The following is an 18,022-nucleotide window of genomic DNA, read 5'->3' as shown; positions in this document are numbered from 1 at the left end:
TTGGGTCTGCTTCTTTTGAGATTGAGGTCTGTCTTCTCCCCTTCTAGGTGAAGAAGCAGTCCATTGTCTTGACCTGTAAGAGGCCTGAGCTTGCCCCCGACCTCTGGAGCGTCTATATCTTCCCCTTTGAGGCCTGTCAGGCGTGGGAAAAGACCAATTTTTGGAGGGCCAATTCCTAGAAAATCTAGGAGGCTGAACTTGTAAAAAATCTTTAACAGTCTGCATAGATTTTGCTTTTTCTTCCATCTTTTTAATAACCTCCTCAGCCTTGGATCCAAATAAAACATCATGCTGAACAGGGGCATCTAACAGCTTATTAACCTGTTCTGGTAAATTCTGCTCACGAAGCCAAGCATGTCTTCTGATAACAGTACCAGAGGCAGCAGCCCTGCAAGAAGCTTCTAAGGCATCAAAACCACAATGTAAACTATGTTTGCTAACTTGTTCAGTTGCATGCAATACATCCTGTAATTCCTTGTCCTCTGCACATACAGGAAGACAGCTTTTGCTTTAAAACAGACAAAAGAAATTGCTGATACTTGAACATGTGAAACTGGCAATTTAAAGCTCTAATAGAAAGGGTAGCAGAAGTGTAAACCCTCTTGCCCCACCTGTCCAAGGCACGAGAATCCTTTTCAGAAGGGATAGGATTTTTAGAAGAAGCGGCCTTAGCAGCCCTAGAACCCGGAGAAATAGTTTCAGGATCAGCAGAAGGGTTCTTAAATAAGAATTGATGGGAGTCAGGGACTCTGTAAAATCTATCAGGTTTAGAAGGAGCAGGCGGCAAGGAATCAGGATTTAGGTTAGCTTCAGAAAAAGCATCATCCACAATATCAAGTACAGGAGGAACAGCCAAAGGTCTGTGTTGAGGGAGAAGGAGAAATTCCCCAAGTCTCTTCTTGGAAGCAGAGTAATCCTGACCTTCCCAATGAAAATGCCCCCTCATCTCATGTAAGGTTTCCCCAAAAGAGAAATCTTCAGGGGGAGTAGCAGAGGGAAGAGTCCCCTGCATCTGAATCCTCATAAGGAGGAAAAGAATAATCCTGGTCAGAGGAAGAGACAGAAGACACAGAAGCCTGATCAGAAGAATCATAAGGAATATCCTGTCTAGGCCTTTTTTCTGGAGGGGGGTGAGAACCCCTAATCATTGTAAGTAAATCTTCAGCCATCCGAAGTAATTGCTTCTGGGACTTGGGAGCTGCATCCGAGGAAGCTTGTGAAGAAACACTTGGTTTAACAGGAGTCTTTGACTTTGCCTTTGTCTTTGCAGAAATAGTGATATTAGAAGGCCTGAAAACCCCCTCAGAAGCCGGTACCTGCACAGCGGTTCCGGACCCATCGGAAGGAGCGACGTCTGAAGGTCCTGCAGCAGTTAAATTACTAGGCCTAGAACGCTCCCCATGGGAGTCCGTGTCGGCCATCGGTTCTGAAGTGGCAGACGACAGGGGCTGCAAAAGCGCCTCACTGACTACCGTCGAACCCGAAGCTGGCTCTGGCTGCAAAATGTCATGTTTGGACCTCGGAGGCCTATCCTTGTCTTTGCGTTTCTTTTGAATTCCGGTTGTCGGTAAAGCATCCGACGACATCCTATAATTGAATCGTCTACCAAAATAATTCAAGGCCCAATCGTACCTACGCTTGATAGTGCGAGAATTAAACCTGGCACAGAACCGACAGCAAGAAACGTCGTGGTCAGGGCCTAAGCAAGGTAGACAGTAAGAGTGGAAATCTTTATGAGGTATTTGTTTCCCACATGATAAACAATTAACTTTCTGACATCGGAGGAGCAAGAAAAAAGTTTCCCCAACGGGGTACTTAGCTTAACAGAAGTAGAAAACTTCGGACCGAAGACAATCTAAACACGTTGTCTGAAAACGCCAACCAACTACTTGCGAGCTGCTTTCCACCGCACGGCAAGAAAGACTGGAGAAGATGGCGTCGGCTGTCAGCTTTATATCCCTGCGTTGACATCAGGGTGCTTGCTGGTACAGTCGACGCCGGACCCAGACTTTGGGATTCTGGCCGACCTTGGGCTGCCTGCCGGCAGGATCACCCTGCAGTTATGACTGCAACAGTGAAACACGATGAACATCTATGGTGAGAACTGAATTCACTGAATATGTTTGGGGGCTGTATTCCCCCATTACTGGCTTTGTCCATGTGTTTTTTGCCAAGAGGTTGAGAGCTATGGTGAATACTGAATGTTTGGGGGCTGTACTCTCCCCATTATTGGCTTTGTTCAGGTGTGTTGTGCCGAGAGGTCGACAGCTATGGTGAGATCGGAATTCACTAAATGGTAGCCATTTAGGTTTGTCTTTCTATCGTTCACAAAACAGCTGATTTGGCATAGTGGTATGTTGCTCTGACCATTTTGCACAGGGTCCCCTGGGTTCAAGACTTGGCAGTGAAATGTATGGTGGTAACATTTTATTCTAGCAACTTTCCAACATTATACAAGCAATGTTTAAAATGTGTCCCTGTTTTTTGGGCTTTTGTCCTCCCCAATAAATTTTGGCTTTTTCCAATTTCTTGTGCTGCAAAGTTCAGTGATTCAACTGAGTGTCGAATAGATTTTACAAGGAGCCGAGAGCTGCAGGGGAACAAAATTTAGTGCTGCTTATGCTGAGTCTGCTTGCATTGTTAATAGAACAGGTAGTGCATTTGCTTTTGATGCAGAAGGCTGTGGGTTCTACTCCCCATAGTAGGTAGATGCATTGCTGATACTGTACTGTATTGTAAAGGGGGTGGATGCTGCAGTTTTTTTGGCAAGGACACCTAGTCTTCCATTTTCTTTAAAACCTCTTCTGCCTTAACACCAAACAGAGTATCATGCTGTAAAGGTGCATCCAGTAATTTAGCTTTAACATGATCAGGCAAATTTTGCTCCTTTAGCCAGGCATGCCTCCTAATCACAGATCCAGTAACTGCGGCCCTGAAGGAGACCTCTAAGGAATCAAAAGCACATTGCAAAGTATGCTTTCCAACTTGTTCAGCTGCATGCAATTCCTGCAAGTCTATTTTATGCACATTCAGAAACCATCATCATTTTCTGTTTCAACAATCCCATAACATCTTGTTGATACTTTAGCATATGAAACTGGTAGTTGTAAGGCCCCAACTGACAAGGTTGCAGATTTATAAACCTTCTTTCCCCATCTGTCCAGTGCCCTTGAATCTGTCAGAGGGGGTAGGATTTTTTGCTGTTGAAGCCTCAACTCCCTTTGGACCCTGTGAAACAATTTCAGTGTCAGCAGCAGGGTTTCTAAATAAAAAATTTGTGCGAGTCAGGGACCCTGCAATATCTGTCAGGCTTGCTGGGAGCTGGAGGTAAGGAGTCAAGCTCGATTCCGAAAACACATCATTCACAATGGCTAAAACAGGGGGTATGGCTAAAGGCCTGTACTGAGGGAGGAGGAGGAAATCCCTGAGCCTCTTTTTTGATTCTGAGAAATCTTGACTCTCTCAGTGAAAATGCTTCCTCAAAGTATGCAAGGTTTCTCCAAATGAATAATCCTCAGGAGGTGATGCAGAAGGGATAGATTCCTCTGCATAAGAATCCTCATAGGGAGGTACAGAATTCCTGATCAGAAGAAATAGAAACCTGATCTGAAGATTCATAATCAGCGTCTTGCCTTGGCCTCTTATCAGGAGAGGATTGGGAACCCCTAATCAAGGTAATTAGGTCTTCGGCCATTTTGATCATCTGTTTTTTAGGCATAGCGGCCTGTGCACGTGGCTCATGCGTCGTTTTTTTAGCTTTAGTCTTTGGCTTTGCAGCTGTCTGTTTTATATAAAAATGTTGAGGCCTGAATACATCCTCAGAAGCCGGTGCCTACTCAGTAGCTCCAGACTCATCCGAGGGAGAGACATCAGTGGGTACAATACTTTGAGTATCTTGCGGCGTGCCGGACTCCACATGGGTCTCGGTAGGGGCCTGAGACTCGAAAGTAGCGGGTATCAGGGGCTGCAAAAGCACCTCACTGAGTACCGGCGACTGGCTTAGAAGCTTAGTCTGTTCTGGACCTAGACAGTCCGTCCAATTTTTTGCGTTTTTTTTGTGTACTCAGTAGTCAGACTGCTATTAGACGACATTTCCGGGTAGTTAAATCTGTTTCCAAAATATTTTGAGGCAAAAATATACAAACACTTAATACGGCGTTGGTTAAATCTAGCACAAAACAGCCAGGCACACTGTGATCAGGGCCTAGGCAAGGAATACAGTATAAATGGAAATCCTTATGCGGTATTTGCTTCCCACAATACAATTATTAACTTTCTGACATCGGTAAGGAGCAAGAAAAAAAAAAAAGTTTCCCCAACGGGGTACTTAGCTTTAGTGAAGACTTTGGTTCTGAAACTCGAATTCCAAATTTCAGGAGTCTGCCGACCAGCACTTGCTAACTTGCTTCTGTTTCGGGCACCACGCGGCAAGAAAGACTAAAGAAAATGGTGATGGCTGCTTGTTTTATACCCCTGACGACCTTATGTCATGGAAGAGGAAACAGCAACCAACGTAGGACCCAAGACTTTGGAATTCAGGCCGACTGAGGGCAACCTGCCAGCAGATTACCTAAATGTAATGACTGCAACAGTGAGACATGAACATCCTTTGTTTCCATCTAGATATTAAGTTGTCATGTAGCCAATGCATTGAAATTTTCTTCTTCTTCACTTCATTTTGTCTTGATTGGACTCTCGTACTGATGGTCCGTCACCCAGGGCAGCGTATTTAAAGTTCTAGTTGTTGTGGTTTTGAGCATAGCTCCACAGCTTTCTAGTTGTCGACACCCCTTCCTATTGGCCCCCCACCCGTTCAGCTGTCTCCTGAAGCCCCCCTTTCATTTGAAGTCACCAGCCACCAGTGCAAAGAGGATTACTGGTCTCAAACATGCCCTACACTGACAGTCTCAAAAAACTCCAGTTTTACTTTGTAGCACATAACCTACTCTGAGGAGATCTCTGCCTAACATATAAAGCTATGTTAAACCCAGAGCTGTTGGACATGCTACACCTAAAGAAATCCCAATCCCTCCAAGCTACAGGCTCTAGGGACCTAAACCTTGTCACCACAATAAATAGGACATGCTGGATAGATAGATTCCTGTCCCAGAGACTTCCTATACTCTGGAACATGCTTCCCATCTATGTCAAGCAAAGTTCCTCATTTGCACTCTTCAAAAACAAATCTTGAATAGTGGATGGTAAATGTACTCTGGGGATCACTTCTGTGGCTCTGCTCGACAGGGGCACAGGAAATGAACTTTCTTGGGTGGCATAAGCCAGGGAACCTTGCTGGCTAGCCTTACTTAGGCCCTTGGGCCAATAGCCTAGTACCTATGAACCTATGAATGAAGTGCATGTCGCTACATTACAACCATTGGACAGCAGTGAAACTATGGCCAATCAGGACAATTTGAATTTATGTTAATGGCTTAAGATTTCTCAGTGTGAACACTTCCAAGCTTAAAAGCACAGCACTCATTTGCCTTGCGTTTTCAATAAAGTAATTTTTCTAAGCTGAACAGCTGATCGAGATTGATTTATTCCATTCTGGATTTTCTTTATTTTCTGATGTTGTAGAATTGAAGTTTTATCAATATTATTATTTATTGGGATTTATAAGATTCTGAATTTTCACCAAAAGCCAAGTAACCAAGGTTTTCAGTTACTATTCAAGTTTTAGTCCTTCACCATGCTCAAGCGCAAACTTAAAATAATCGCGGTGGTGGTGACAATCTATTAAGCCTGACGGGTACACTCCTTTGTACTTCAACACAAGACAAATTGGGTAGGTCAGAAAAAAGCAACTACCCTAGGGTCCTTCTGCAAATGACCTACTGAAAATGTCGACAGTATGCTTGTAGCTGCTCATGTATGTCCAGGTTAGGCAGAACCTCAGACTTGTATTAAAAATACACCTACACCCCCCTCACACCCTGAAAGTACAGTTTTGTACCTACCATAAATGTAGATGTCCGATAGATATGCAACTGCAGTCATAACATATGGGTTGTCCTGCTTCAGGCAGCCCTTGGTCGGCCGAATTCCAAAGTCTGGGACCGGCGTCGGCTGTGTCGCCTCCTCTCCGACGTCAACGGCTGGAGTATAAAGGCATCGGCCGACGCCATCTTCTTCAGTGTTTCTTGCCCCAGGTGCCCTCCTAGAAGGCTAAATTTGGTGAATGGATAAACAATTCCAGACATGCACAACAGTAATAAACAGATACACCATAGGAGATACCCCCAGCTAAAGGAACAGGGGGAATGGACCCAAATGAAGGAAAAGAGGGGAAGGCGGGAGGGAAAATCCGACTGCAGTTGCATATCTATCGGACATCTACATTTATGGTAGGTACAAAACTGTACTATGTCCTTCAAGAATGCAACTGCAGTCATAACATATGGGTTGAATACCATAGCCAAGCTGGGGGTGGATGGAGCTAAGAAAAAGATGGTGTAGCTAAAATGCCCTGCAGGACTGCTGAAGCAAAGCCTGCTCGGGATCTGGAGTATAAAGGCAGGTTGTAGTGTTTGGTAAATGTATGCACGGAGCTCCATGTAGCAGCCTCTAGAATGTCCTTTGTAGCCACTCCTCTTAGGAAAGCTGTGGATGTGGCTCTAGCTCTGGTGGAATGTGGCCTAATATTGGCTGGCACACTTCCATGGTAAGAATAGCAGAATCTGATGCAGTGTCCAATCCATTTTGAAATTGTTTGCTTGGAGATTGCTTTTCCTTGTATTCCAGCAGCATAGGCTACAAACAGCTGGTCAGACTTTCTGGTGGCCTTAGTTCTGTCCAAGTAGTAGCGTAGTTGCCTGTGTATGTCCAAGGTATGCAGCAGTCTTTCCCCTCTATTTTGAGGATCGGGGAAGAAAGTAGGAAGGTGAATAGCTTGATTTAGAGACACCCTGGAAATCACCTTTGGCATGAAAGAAGGATTTGTTCTTAGAGAGACTCTGTCCTGATGGAAAATGAGGAAAGGAGGTACTGCCATGAGTGCCTGTATCTCCGAGGCTCTTCTTGCTGATGTGACTGCCAATAGAAAAAACGTTTTCCATGATAGAAATTGCATCTCCGAGGTTGCTGCTGGCTCAAAGGGAGGCAGAGATAATTTTTCCAGTACAAAATTGAGGTCCCATGCAGGTACTGGTTGTTTTCTGGGAGGCGTGATATTCTTTATCCCTCTCAGGAACTGTCTTAGCAAAGGATGTGAGAACACTGGTGGATCACAATTGTATCTTGCTGAGATTGCTGAGGCATGAATCTTTATGGAGGAATATGAGAGTCCAGAATGAAACATTTCTGCCAAGTATTCCAATATCTGAGGTATACTCAGAACTGTTGTATCCTGACCCCTGTTGGCAGCCCAGATGCTGGATCTCTTCCACTTGGCTGAATAGGCTTTTCTGGTGGATGGTCTGCGTGCTTCCAATAAGATGTCCTGAACTGCCTTGGAAAGATTGGAAGCGGAAGAAGTTAAAGTAACCTCCAGGCTGTCAGATGTAATGTTTTCAGGTTTTGGTGAACAGTCCTGTAGTTGTGTTGTGTTAGGAGCAAGTGCCATAGGGGCAGCGGCCACGGTTTGGTCCGAGCTATGCTCAACAGCAATGGGTACCAGTGTTGCTTTGGCCAATCTGGAGCTATCAAAATGCCTGTTGGTTGTTCTGCTTTGATCTTCAGGATCACCTTGGTCAACAGTGGCAGAGGAGGAAATGCATACATTTTTAGGGAATTCCAGCTGAAGGAGAGAGCATCCGTTGTCCAGGTTAGTGCATGGTGGGTCCTGGTACAGAACTTTTCCAGGTGATGATTCGTGTGAGACGTAAATAGATCTATGTCCGGTCTTCCCCAGGTCTTTGCTATTTGGGAGAAAATGTGGGGATGCAGCATCCATTCGTGTGGATCCAAGAAATTTCTGCTCAGCTTGTCCGCCAGTACATTGTCCTTGCCTGGCACAAACTGGGATTGCAGGTGTATCTTCAGGCTCAGTGCTTTTTCCCCAGAGAATCATTGTTGGTCTGCAGAGGGGGTATGAATGAGTCCCTCCCTGCTTGTTTATATACCACATGACAGTGGTGTTGTCTGTCCTTATTAGTAAATGTCCTTGCTGCAGTGATTTTTCGAAACTCTCGATTGCATGTATCACTGCCAGCATCTCCTTTTGGTTTATGTGCAGATGTCTTTCCTTTGGTGTCCATTGACCTTGAACGCATCTGCCCAGCATGTGCGCCCCCCATCCATGATCCGAGGCGTCTGTTGTGATTATTTGACCTGCTTGAGGTCTGTTGAAAGACATGCCTTTGTTTAATTGACTTGCTTGAGCCCACCACAAGAATTCCTTTTGCAGGCATGGAATAAGTGGGATTACGTCCTCTAGGCTTTGGCTGTGTTGGGACCATAAGCTTTTCAAATACCATTGCAGCTTTCTCATATGAAGTCTTGCCAAAGGTATCAGAAGAATGCATGATGCCATGAACCCCAGGGCCTGCAGGTGTTTCCTTGCAGTCAGCTGGGAGAGCTGTGCTAGGCCTTTGAAGTACTCTGGTAACTGCTGTTTTTCCTCTGAGGTAGGCCATTTGTGTTTGTGTCCAGTTTGGCTCCTAGGAAAATAATCTGTTGGGATGGCAGTAGCCTTGATTTCTGAACGTTGACTGTGTATCCCAAGGCCTGTAGTAATTGCATGACATAGTCCCAAGTTTTTTATTAAGGTTTGTCTGTTGTCTGCTTGTATGAGGCAGTCGTCCAGGTAGGGGTATATTTGAATTCCCTGGAGTCTGCAGTGTGCCACTACTGATGCCAGGCATTTCGTGAACACTCTGGGCACAGTAGAGAAGCCAAACGGCAATGCTGAGAATTGATAGTGCTCTGTCCCTGCAAGAAATCCGAGGTATCTTCTGCAGCTTTGTCTGATTGGGACATGCAGGTATGCCTCATGGAGGTCCAGAGTGACCAGCCAAGACCCCTTGCCCAGCATGGGAAGGAGTTGCTGTAACGTCAGCATTTTGAACTTTGGCACAATGAGAAAGGTATTTAGAGTAGACAAGTCCAGTATAGGCCTCCATTTGTTTTCCTTTCTTGGAACAAGGAACAGTCTTGAATAGAATACCTGGCCTTGTTCCTGGGGAGGTACCTTTTCTATTGCTTTTATACTTAATAGCTTTGAAACTTGAATGAGTGCCTCTGCCCTTTGATGGTGTGGCAGGTTTGGCATGCCTTGTCTTGTAGGTAAAGTATGGAAGTGGAATCTGTAACCCTTGTCTATTAAATCCAGACTCCAACTGTCCTTGGTTAAGATATGCCAGTTCTTTGAGAATAAGGATAATTTTCCGCCCAAGGGTGCTTCTCTCTGAGCCCTTGTAGGCGGTATGAAAGTCAAGTCATTGTGATTGTCCTTGTGGTGCAGCTGGACTGGCTGCAGCACTTCTTTGATTTGTAGGTTGCCATTGGCGTCCCCTGTAGGAGCCTCGGTATTGGCCTCGGCCACGCCTGTTCTTTCCCCTTTGAAACTTGTCGGAGTCTAGGAAGGACCAATTCTTTGAAGGCCAGTTTCTACTGAATCTGGGTAGCTGAACCTGGAGGAAATCCTTGACTGTCTGTACTGACAGCTTTTTCCTCAATGGACTTCAACACATCTTGTGCATTAGCGCCAAAAAGCTTCTGTTTTTCCAGAGGTGCATCAAGTAACTTTACTTTGACATGGTCTGGCAGTGGCTGATCTTTTAACCAAGCATGTCTACGTATCACAGCCCCAGTCATAGCTGCCCTACATGAAGCTTCCAATGCATCATAACCACACTGAGGAAAATGATTGTTAACCTGCTGAGTGTTATGTATGTGATCCTGCAATGCTTTTCTGTCAATAGGCTCAGGAGAGGCTAACTTTCTGTAAATCATCCAGTAAAAAATCCTGGTACTGAAACATATGAAAAAGGCAGTTAAGAGACCTCATGGCTAGGGTGGTAGAGGTATAAACTTTTTTACCCCATCTCTCCATAGACCTGGCTTCCCTATCCGCTGGCAAAGGATTCTTGGCAGTGGAGGTAGCCACTCCCTTGGAACCCTGTGAAATAGTTTCTAAATCCACAGTGTGGGCCTTAAAGAGATGTTTGTGAGCGTCAGGGACTCTGTAATATCTGTCTGGCTTGACAGGAGCAGGGGGGAGAGAGTCAAGGTTAGCACTGGAATCGGAGAAAACATCATCCAAAACATCCATCACAGCAGGAATAGCTAAAGGACTGTGCTGGGGAAGCTTTAGGAAGGTACGGAGCCTTTTCCTGGAATCAGAGAATTCCTGACCCTGCCATTGGAAATGTTCCCTCATTGAGTGCAGGACTTCACCAAAAGAGAAATCCTCTGGAGGAGAGGCAGAGGGAATTGATTCCTCAGCATCAGAGTCCTCATAGGCCTGGAAGGATTCTTCTTGAATATCTGAATGCTCAGAATCCCCAGAGGCCTCATCTGAAGAGAGGTTTTCAGTCTGCTCAGTTCTAGGCCTTTTCTCTGCAGGAGGCTGAGAACCTCTGTCTGGGTGAGGCTGAGACCCCCTGATCAGGGAAATAAGGTCTGCAGCAAGAGACATAATCTGTTTATCAGAAGAGGGGGCCTGGACAGCAGGTTTAGGATGGGCCTTGGCCTGGCTGGCGGCCTTAGCACGTGCAAAGGCCTTGATGGACAGATACAGGAGGCCTAGCAGCCCCACGTGCAGGAGTGACCTTGTCCATCGGAATGGTGTTGGGTAAATCAAGAACTTCGGTATCCGGAGGAAAATCAACAACCGGCACCAGAGAGGTCTCCGGGACCGAAGGACTAGTTAATGCTGTGTCGTCGGCCTGGAGGGGCTGAATTACCGCTTCCGCAGGGACCGAAGCACTAGCAGAGGGTCTAGGAGTAGTATCAGTAGAGGACGCAGGCCGAGGATGCCAGTCCCGGTCCTTCCGTTTTTTTGGAAGATTGAGCTGTCGGTTGATCCAACGGCATGGTATATGCGAAGGATTCGCCAAAAAAGTCTTCAGCAAATTCTGCCCGGCGCCTGAGAGTGTGCTTATTAAAGAAAGCACAGGCAGCACAGGCCGAGACGTCGTGGTCTGGGCCCAGGCAAGGAAGACAGTAAGAATGGAAGTCCTTATGAGGTATTTGTTTACCACAAGACAAACAATTATTGACTTTCTCAATTTGTTCTGACATCGGCTGAGGCAAGAAAAAATATGTTCCCCAACGGGGTACTTAGCTTTTAGATAACTTCGCTACTGAAAACACAGGAGCTGACCGACCGGCACTTGCGAACTGCTTCTGCTTCGGGCACCACGCGGCAAGAAAGACTGAAGATGATGGCATCTGCCGATGCCTTTATACTCCAGCCGTTGTGACGGAGAGGAGGCGAGACCAGCCGACGCCAGACCCAGACTTTGGAATTCGACCGACCGAGGGCTGCCTGAGGCAGGACAACCCATATGTTATGACTGCAGTTGCATTCTTGAAGGACATCGGTGTGCTAAAATAAGCTAGATAAAATTAATACTGCAATATACCTGCCACACACAATCTCTAAAAAAAATAGAAGGAAAGGATTTAGACCAAATGAAGTCAAGGGGCAACTCAAACCTGTCCACTTCACTGCCCATCACCAATCCCATAAAAATGCAATTCAACAATATTTGAATCTAGTTCAAATCAAACAATTCTTTCCATCAACAAGACTAAGCCGTTCTCCCTCTAAAGAACAAGACTGCAACCTCCCATCCAACAAGGTGACTGGACATATCAAAGTTAATTAGCAAATACTGCAACACAACTGGACAAGCCCATACAAAGTACCAACATAATGGTGCCAAAGCCTTCAGATATGCATCCACAGACCACACAGCAAAAACACTGGGACACCCACAAGTCAAGTTACATGCTAAAACTACATAAAGCAGGCTATTACCTGATTTAGGTGCTGAGATTTGCCACACAACAGCTATGTCCATAATGGAAATTTGGTCTGCTAAATTCAGAAAGTGATACTTCAATATTTCTTAGAATATGCCCAAGATAAAGACCATCTATAACCTTGTGCCACCCTTGAACATGGGTAAACCAGTAAGTATAACAGAAAATGCACACAACACTATGAAGACTCTAGCAAAAGATCTCAAAATGTAGTTTGTTAGCATTTTCTTCACTGGATTTAATCTGTACTTAACTATCCAGATAAGGGAAATGTAAATAATTTGGGGACAAGGATATAAAAAGCCACGTTACACACAAACCACAGGAAGAGAAGAGGCCACCTATCAATAGTTATCTTAAGCATGCAGCTTACCACTGCTTCTGCAAAATGGTCCGAAATTGCTATGTAAGCGATACAACAGCAACATGACACTAGCTTTCATATGGTAAAACAGGAAACATGACTAAGAGAAAGAACACTTCTACCCAGATTAGGTTTTTCAGTTATGGTGTAGGATATATATTTAAAACAAAGTTAGCAGTGAAACTCCAGGTACTTTCAGAAAATAATGCTGTGGAAAGAATGTGATAACATAAGACTGGGACCAAGTGCTTCAATACATAAAGCAGCAGGAGTACAGAACCCAGACAGCAGAAACTGAAAATCTGCTCACACGGGAAAGAAATCTACAAGGTTAATCAACACTGGCTCATGGAGTCTTAGTTTGGAGCCTTCAAATTTTATGGTAATGAAATATTCACAAATGGAATGGAATGGTTGGATGCTACTAAACACTGCAGAATTAAATGGATTTATGAGGAACTGCTTATCCTTTACCAAAAGGTACGTAGAGTGTAAAAAAGGCAGAAAGGGAAGGAAAAAATAATGAATTACAGGTCTGAAGAAAGACCATCAAAATGGTGCAAAACTGATACGGCTGAAAAACTTGGGTTTCAAACTTGGCCGGAGCAATACATCTCCAACAGACGAAAAAAGGCAGCTTAACTAAATCTAATGCTGGCTTTTGCAAAGTATATGAACAAGAAGGAATTTGCTCCAGATAAAAGCTGACATGAATAAGACTGTACTGAACCTGCAGCTGTTAAAAGGAGTTAACATAACTTTCTGCATCACTTGATGCAAACGCCATAATTCTGACACATGCAGTGCCATCTAGAGTCCTTTGGGAAAATTCTGTTTAAGGTCATCTCTGAAAACTTAAATTTTGTTTTACAATATGCACAAGTTGGTCATTTTTCCTCCACGCTAGGATACAAAGTACCCCAAAGAATAAAAATGACAACATGACTTGCTACAGGAATACATTCAAGTTTTCCTCCTGTTCAGAAAAAGACATATAATCTGGAAACATGTACCATAAATTAATTCTGGACACTTTTACCCTAAATATTAAAACCAGTCTTAAGTGTCTGCATTTTTCAAAAACGAGAAACAAAGTGTAGTAAACCAGCTGCTTAACTATATTTACCTGGTCCAACTGGCATCATTCCTGGTGGTGGTGGTCCCATCATTGGCACCATTGGAGGGCCTGCCATTGGAGGTCCTGGTATCATACTAGGCCGAGGAGGACCTGTTGAATACAAAATCTTTAGTTTTTGGAACATCACTGTAACAGTCCTAGGACAATTCAAAAACAAAACGGTGCAGATAGCATTCTTCCCACAAAGATATTAACTTAAAGTGTAAGGGTGTTAAACTGCTCCTTTATATCATGAAATTTAAGCCAAAGTTACGAACACTTATCAAAATTTCAAAATTGACAGGTTCTTCAGAGAAATGTGCATAAAATCCAAACATGCAAAAAAATCAAACTCCTAGTCCAGGACATGAACTTTTACACAAATCAGATGAACACATGGAAGGCAGATGAACCCAATCAGCTATTGTACAACTTACTGAATGCATATACGTGCAGACACAAAGTGCAGTTGTGTACACTTACCATAATTTGTATGTGTCAGTGTATTCAATGTTGCAATCACCACATTTGGGTTATCCTGCCAGGGGTAGCCCTCTGTCGGTCTGAATACCAGAGGCTTAGTATTTCTGCATCAGTTGCTGCCGCTCCAGGACTGACGTCAGGTAGTCAGTGGTATAAAAATCAGGCAGCAGATGCCATTACATCAGTTTTTCTTTCCCTGTCAGGAGCCCACCAAATAGGGAGCTAGGTCATGGTGGAAGAACACCAGCAGAAAGTAAATACCAAAAAATCCCTGTAAAGAAGGACTGCAACAGTGAATACACTAACATCTACATTTATGACAAGTGTACACAATTGTACTATGCTCTTAGTGTTTCACTGTTGCAGTCATCACATTTTGTTTTTTTCCCCAAAGCTGAAAAGGGTGGAAGCAGTCAAGAAGACTGTGGGCTGGCTAGGATGCCCTGCAAGAGTGCGGTGGCAAAGCCTGCCCTGGATTTGCAAAAGACAGGTAGGTGGTAATGCTTGGTGAAGGTATGAAACAAATGTCCATGTTGTAGCCTCTAGGATGTCCCTGGTGGGGACCCCTCTGAGAAATGCTGCAGAGGTGGAGGTTGCTCTGGTGGAATGTGTCCTGACCCCCTTCGGGGGTGGTTTCCCATGCTGTCTGTAGCAAAATGGATGCAGTGTGTTATCCATTTGGAGATGGAATGTTTGGATATGGCTTTGCCCTCTGCTCCTGCTGTGAAGCAGACTAGCAATTGATCAGTTTTTCTAAAAGATTTAGTCCTGTCCAGATAGAATCTGAGCTGTCTGTGCACATCTAGAGTGTGCAGAACCCTTTCCCCTTGTTGTGTAGGTTATTGAAAAAGGTGGGCAAATGTATGGATTGGTTGAGAGCTGCACTGGACACCACTTTAGTTATGAAAGATGGGTTAGTCCTGAGCGAGACTGTCAGCATGGAAAATGATGAAGGGCTCTACAGCCATGAGTGCTTGTAGCTCTGATACCCTTCTAAGCTGAAGAGATGTCCAGAAGCAAGGTTGTTAGAGAGAAATTTTACCTCTGCTGAAGCTGCAGGTTCAGTAATGAGCAGAGATGGCAGAGGCATGAATTTTAATAGAAGAGAAAGATAGACCCCTGTGTAGTAGGTCTTCCAGGTAATCCAGGATGAGAGGGTAGGGAGGGCTGTGCCGTTCCGGCTCCCTTAGCCTGGATCCAGGTGCAAAACATTTTCCACTTGTCAGCATAGGATTTCCTAGTGCTAGGGCATCTGGCCTCATGTACAACATCTATAACTTGTTTGCATAGGCTGGCAGCTTGGGGGGTGGTCAGGGAATAAGTCAGGCTGCCTGGATGAGGGTCTGCAATTGGGGGATGCATGAATTTTCCATTCCCCTGGGTCAGGAGTGCAGGGATCTGAGGTAGGTGCCAAGGTGGCAGGGGTGACTGACTGCACAGCAGTGGGTACCAGTGCTGGCATGGACAGTCCGGGGCAATCAGGACTGCCCTCTGTTTTCCTCCCTTATTTTGAACAGTACCCTTGATACGAGTGGTAGAGGGGGAAATGCATAGACAGTTTCACCCACTGGAAGGATAGAGCATACACTTTCCAGGCCTTGCTGTGAGGTTCCCTGATGCAGATTTTTGAGCCAACGATTGGAGTGGAAGGCCAAGAGGTCTACCTTCAGGGTGCCCCATTTCTGGGTTACAAGGTTGAAGGTTCTGTGGTCTAGGTACCACTCATGTGGGTCTAGCAGGTTTCTGCTTGTTAGTTTAGAGATCTTGGCAGGAATTGTGCTAGCATGTGTAGCTGCATGGCTGAGGCTTTGTGCCAAAGGGTCATGGCGAGCCTGCAGGGAGGATAAGAGTGCGTCAGTCCCTGCTTGTTGATATACCACATCACTGTGGTGTCATCTGTCTTGACGAGTAGAGGCCCTGGGGAGAGGGGGGGTCTGAAGGCTGTCAGGGCGTGTTGAACAGTTAACATCTCTTTTTGGTTGATGTGCAGATGCATTTGATTTGGGGTCCAGTGGCCCTCAATGCACCTGCCGTCCAGGTGTGCACCCCAGGCATAATCTGAGGAGTCTGTGGTGAGCGTCTGGTCAGTGTGGGGTTGTGAGAAGTGAAGTCCCTGGTTGTGGCTGCAAGCTGCTGCCCACCAAAGAAAATATTTCCTTAGGCAAGGTATCATTGGTATGAGAGCTTTCCAGGTCTTGAGTGTGTTGACACCAAAGGCTTTTTACGTACCACTGAAGCTTCCTCATATGCAGTCTGGCATATGGAATGAGTAGAATGCAGGAAGCCATGAACCCTAGAGCTTGCAGGATTTTCCTTGTGGTTAGCTGAGTTCTGGTGGGTAGTTGAGAGAAGTAGCCTGTCAGGTAGGCTTGTTTTTCTAGAGTAAGGACTGCCATCTGGGAGGCTGTGTCCAGGCTTGATCCCAGGAATACAATTTTTTTGTGTGGGGACTAGTTTTGATTTATTTTCATTGATAGTATACCAAAGGAGGTCAGTAGGTCCTTTACATAAGTCAGGTGCTGTACAGCTCTTCCTGTCTGCCTGAATCAATCTGTTAAGTATGGGTAAATCAGAATATGTCTGTCTGCAAAAAGCAATGGCAGGAGCCAGGCATTTTGCGAAAACTCTTGGAACAGTGGATAAGCCAAAGGGAAGCACAGAGAACTTGAAGTGCATAGATCCTGCCCTGAAACATAGGTATTCCCTGCATGATTCCCCGATTGGGATGTGTAGGTAGGCCTCTTTTAGGTCTAGGGTGGCTAACCAAGGATTCTTGGAAAGCACTGGTAGAAGTTGCTGGAGGGTGAGCATTTTTATCCCCAGAAAGGTGTTTAGAATGGATAGATAGAGGATTGGGGGGGGGGGTGCCATGTGCTCTCTTTTCTGGGTATCAGGAAGTGCTCTCTTTTCTGGGTATCAGGAAGAGTCTGAGTAGAAACCTTGGCCTATCTGGTCTGCAGGAACGTGCTGTATTGCCTTATGGAGAGAGCAGAGAAATGATATGCTTTTTGGCCTCTGCCCACTGGTTTGGAGGAAGATGTGGGAACCCTTTTGGTGTTGGCAGTGTGTGGAAATAAAAAAAATTATTCCTGGGACACTAAGTTGAGGACTCATCAGTTGTTGGTAATAGAGGCCAAGTTGCTTGCGTGGAAGGAGTTTTTTCCTCCTAGGGGCACAAGCAGGTGGGCAGAGGTAAGGGGTGGAGGTTTAAAGTCATTGTGAGTTCTTAGCATAAGGGGGTGGCTTTGCACTCCTGTTTTGGAAGAGAGGAAACTCCATTGCTTAGATCTCTGCATTCACTGGGGCTGCTGTCTGGGGGGGGGGGGGGTCTACTTCCACTGGGTCTGGGATGAGCTGGCCTGGAGGGGGCAGGAAAGGACCAGTGCTTGGAGGGGCAATGCCTACTGAAGCTCGGAGGCTGGACCTGTAAGAAGTCCAACTGTCTGCATAGAGTTAGCTTTTTCTTCCATCTTTAAGACCTCTTCTGCCTTGGTGCCAAACAAGTGGTCTTTGTTCAATGGCACGTCCAATAATTAGGATTTGGCATGGTCTAACAAAGTCTGTTCCTAAAGCCAAGCATGCCTTCTAAGTATAGAACCAGTGATTGCTGCCCTAACAACACGCTTCTAGGGCGTCAAAGCCACATTGCAAGGTATGCTTGGTTACTTGACTTGCAGACTACATTAGCTCTCTTACAATTCTTTATTTTCTACACAAGCAGGAAAGGAAGATATTTTTTGTTTGAGGAATTCCAAGGTATACTGCTGATATTTTAGTATGTGGAACTGACAATTTAATGCTCTAATAGCAAGAGTAGCAGAGGTGTATACTTTTTTTTTTACCCCATCTGTTTAATCTTGGGAATCCCCGTCTAAAGGAGTGGGATTCTTAGCTGAAGTTGCTTTAATTCCTTTAGGTCCTTGAGAGATTACCTCTGGGTCAGCAGTAGGATTTCCTGAAAAGAAATTTGTGAGAGTCAGGGACTCAGGTTTCTTGGGAGCAGGAGGAAGGGTGTCATGAGTCATACTGGATTCCATAAAAACATAAACCACAACATCTAGGACAGGAGGAATGGCCAAAAGTCTGTGCTATGGTAAATATAAGAATTCCCAGAGTCTCTTTTTTAA

General features: G+C 45.1%; 1 protein-coding gene across 1 annotated transcript in view; it reads right to left on the bottom strand.

Moving 5' to 3' along the window:
* SNRPC (small nuclear ribonucleoprotein polypeptide C) overlaps positions 1 to 18,022 on the bottom strand; it is a 280,157-nt gene that overhangs the window by 34,705 nt on the left and 227,430 nt on the right. Inside the window, exon 5 of the mRNA XM_044076559.1 lies at positions 13,422 to 13,523. Within this exon, the coding sequence (XP_043932494.1) occupies positions 13,422 to 13,523 (102 nt within the window). The remainder of the gene's footprint in view (positions 1 to 13,421; positions 13,524 to 18,022) is intronic.

Source organism: Protopterus annectens, chromosome 7.part0, assembly GCF_019279795.1.
Source record: "Protopterus annectens isolate FY-2018-M chromosome 7.part0, PAN1.0, whole genome shotgun sequence".
Classification (NCBI taxonomy): domain Eukaryota; kingdom Metazoa; phylum Chordata; order Ceratodontiformes; family Protopteridae; genus Protopterus; species Protopterus annectens.
This window is presented reverse-complemented; position numbering and strand designations above follow the sequence as displayed.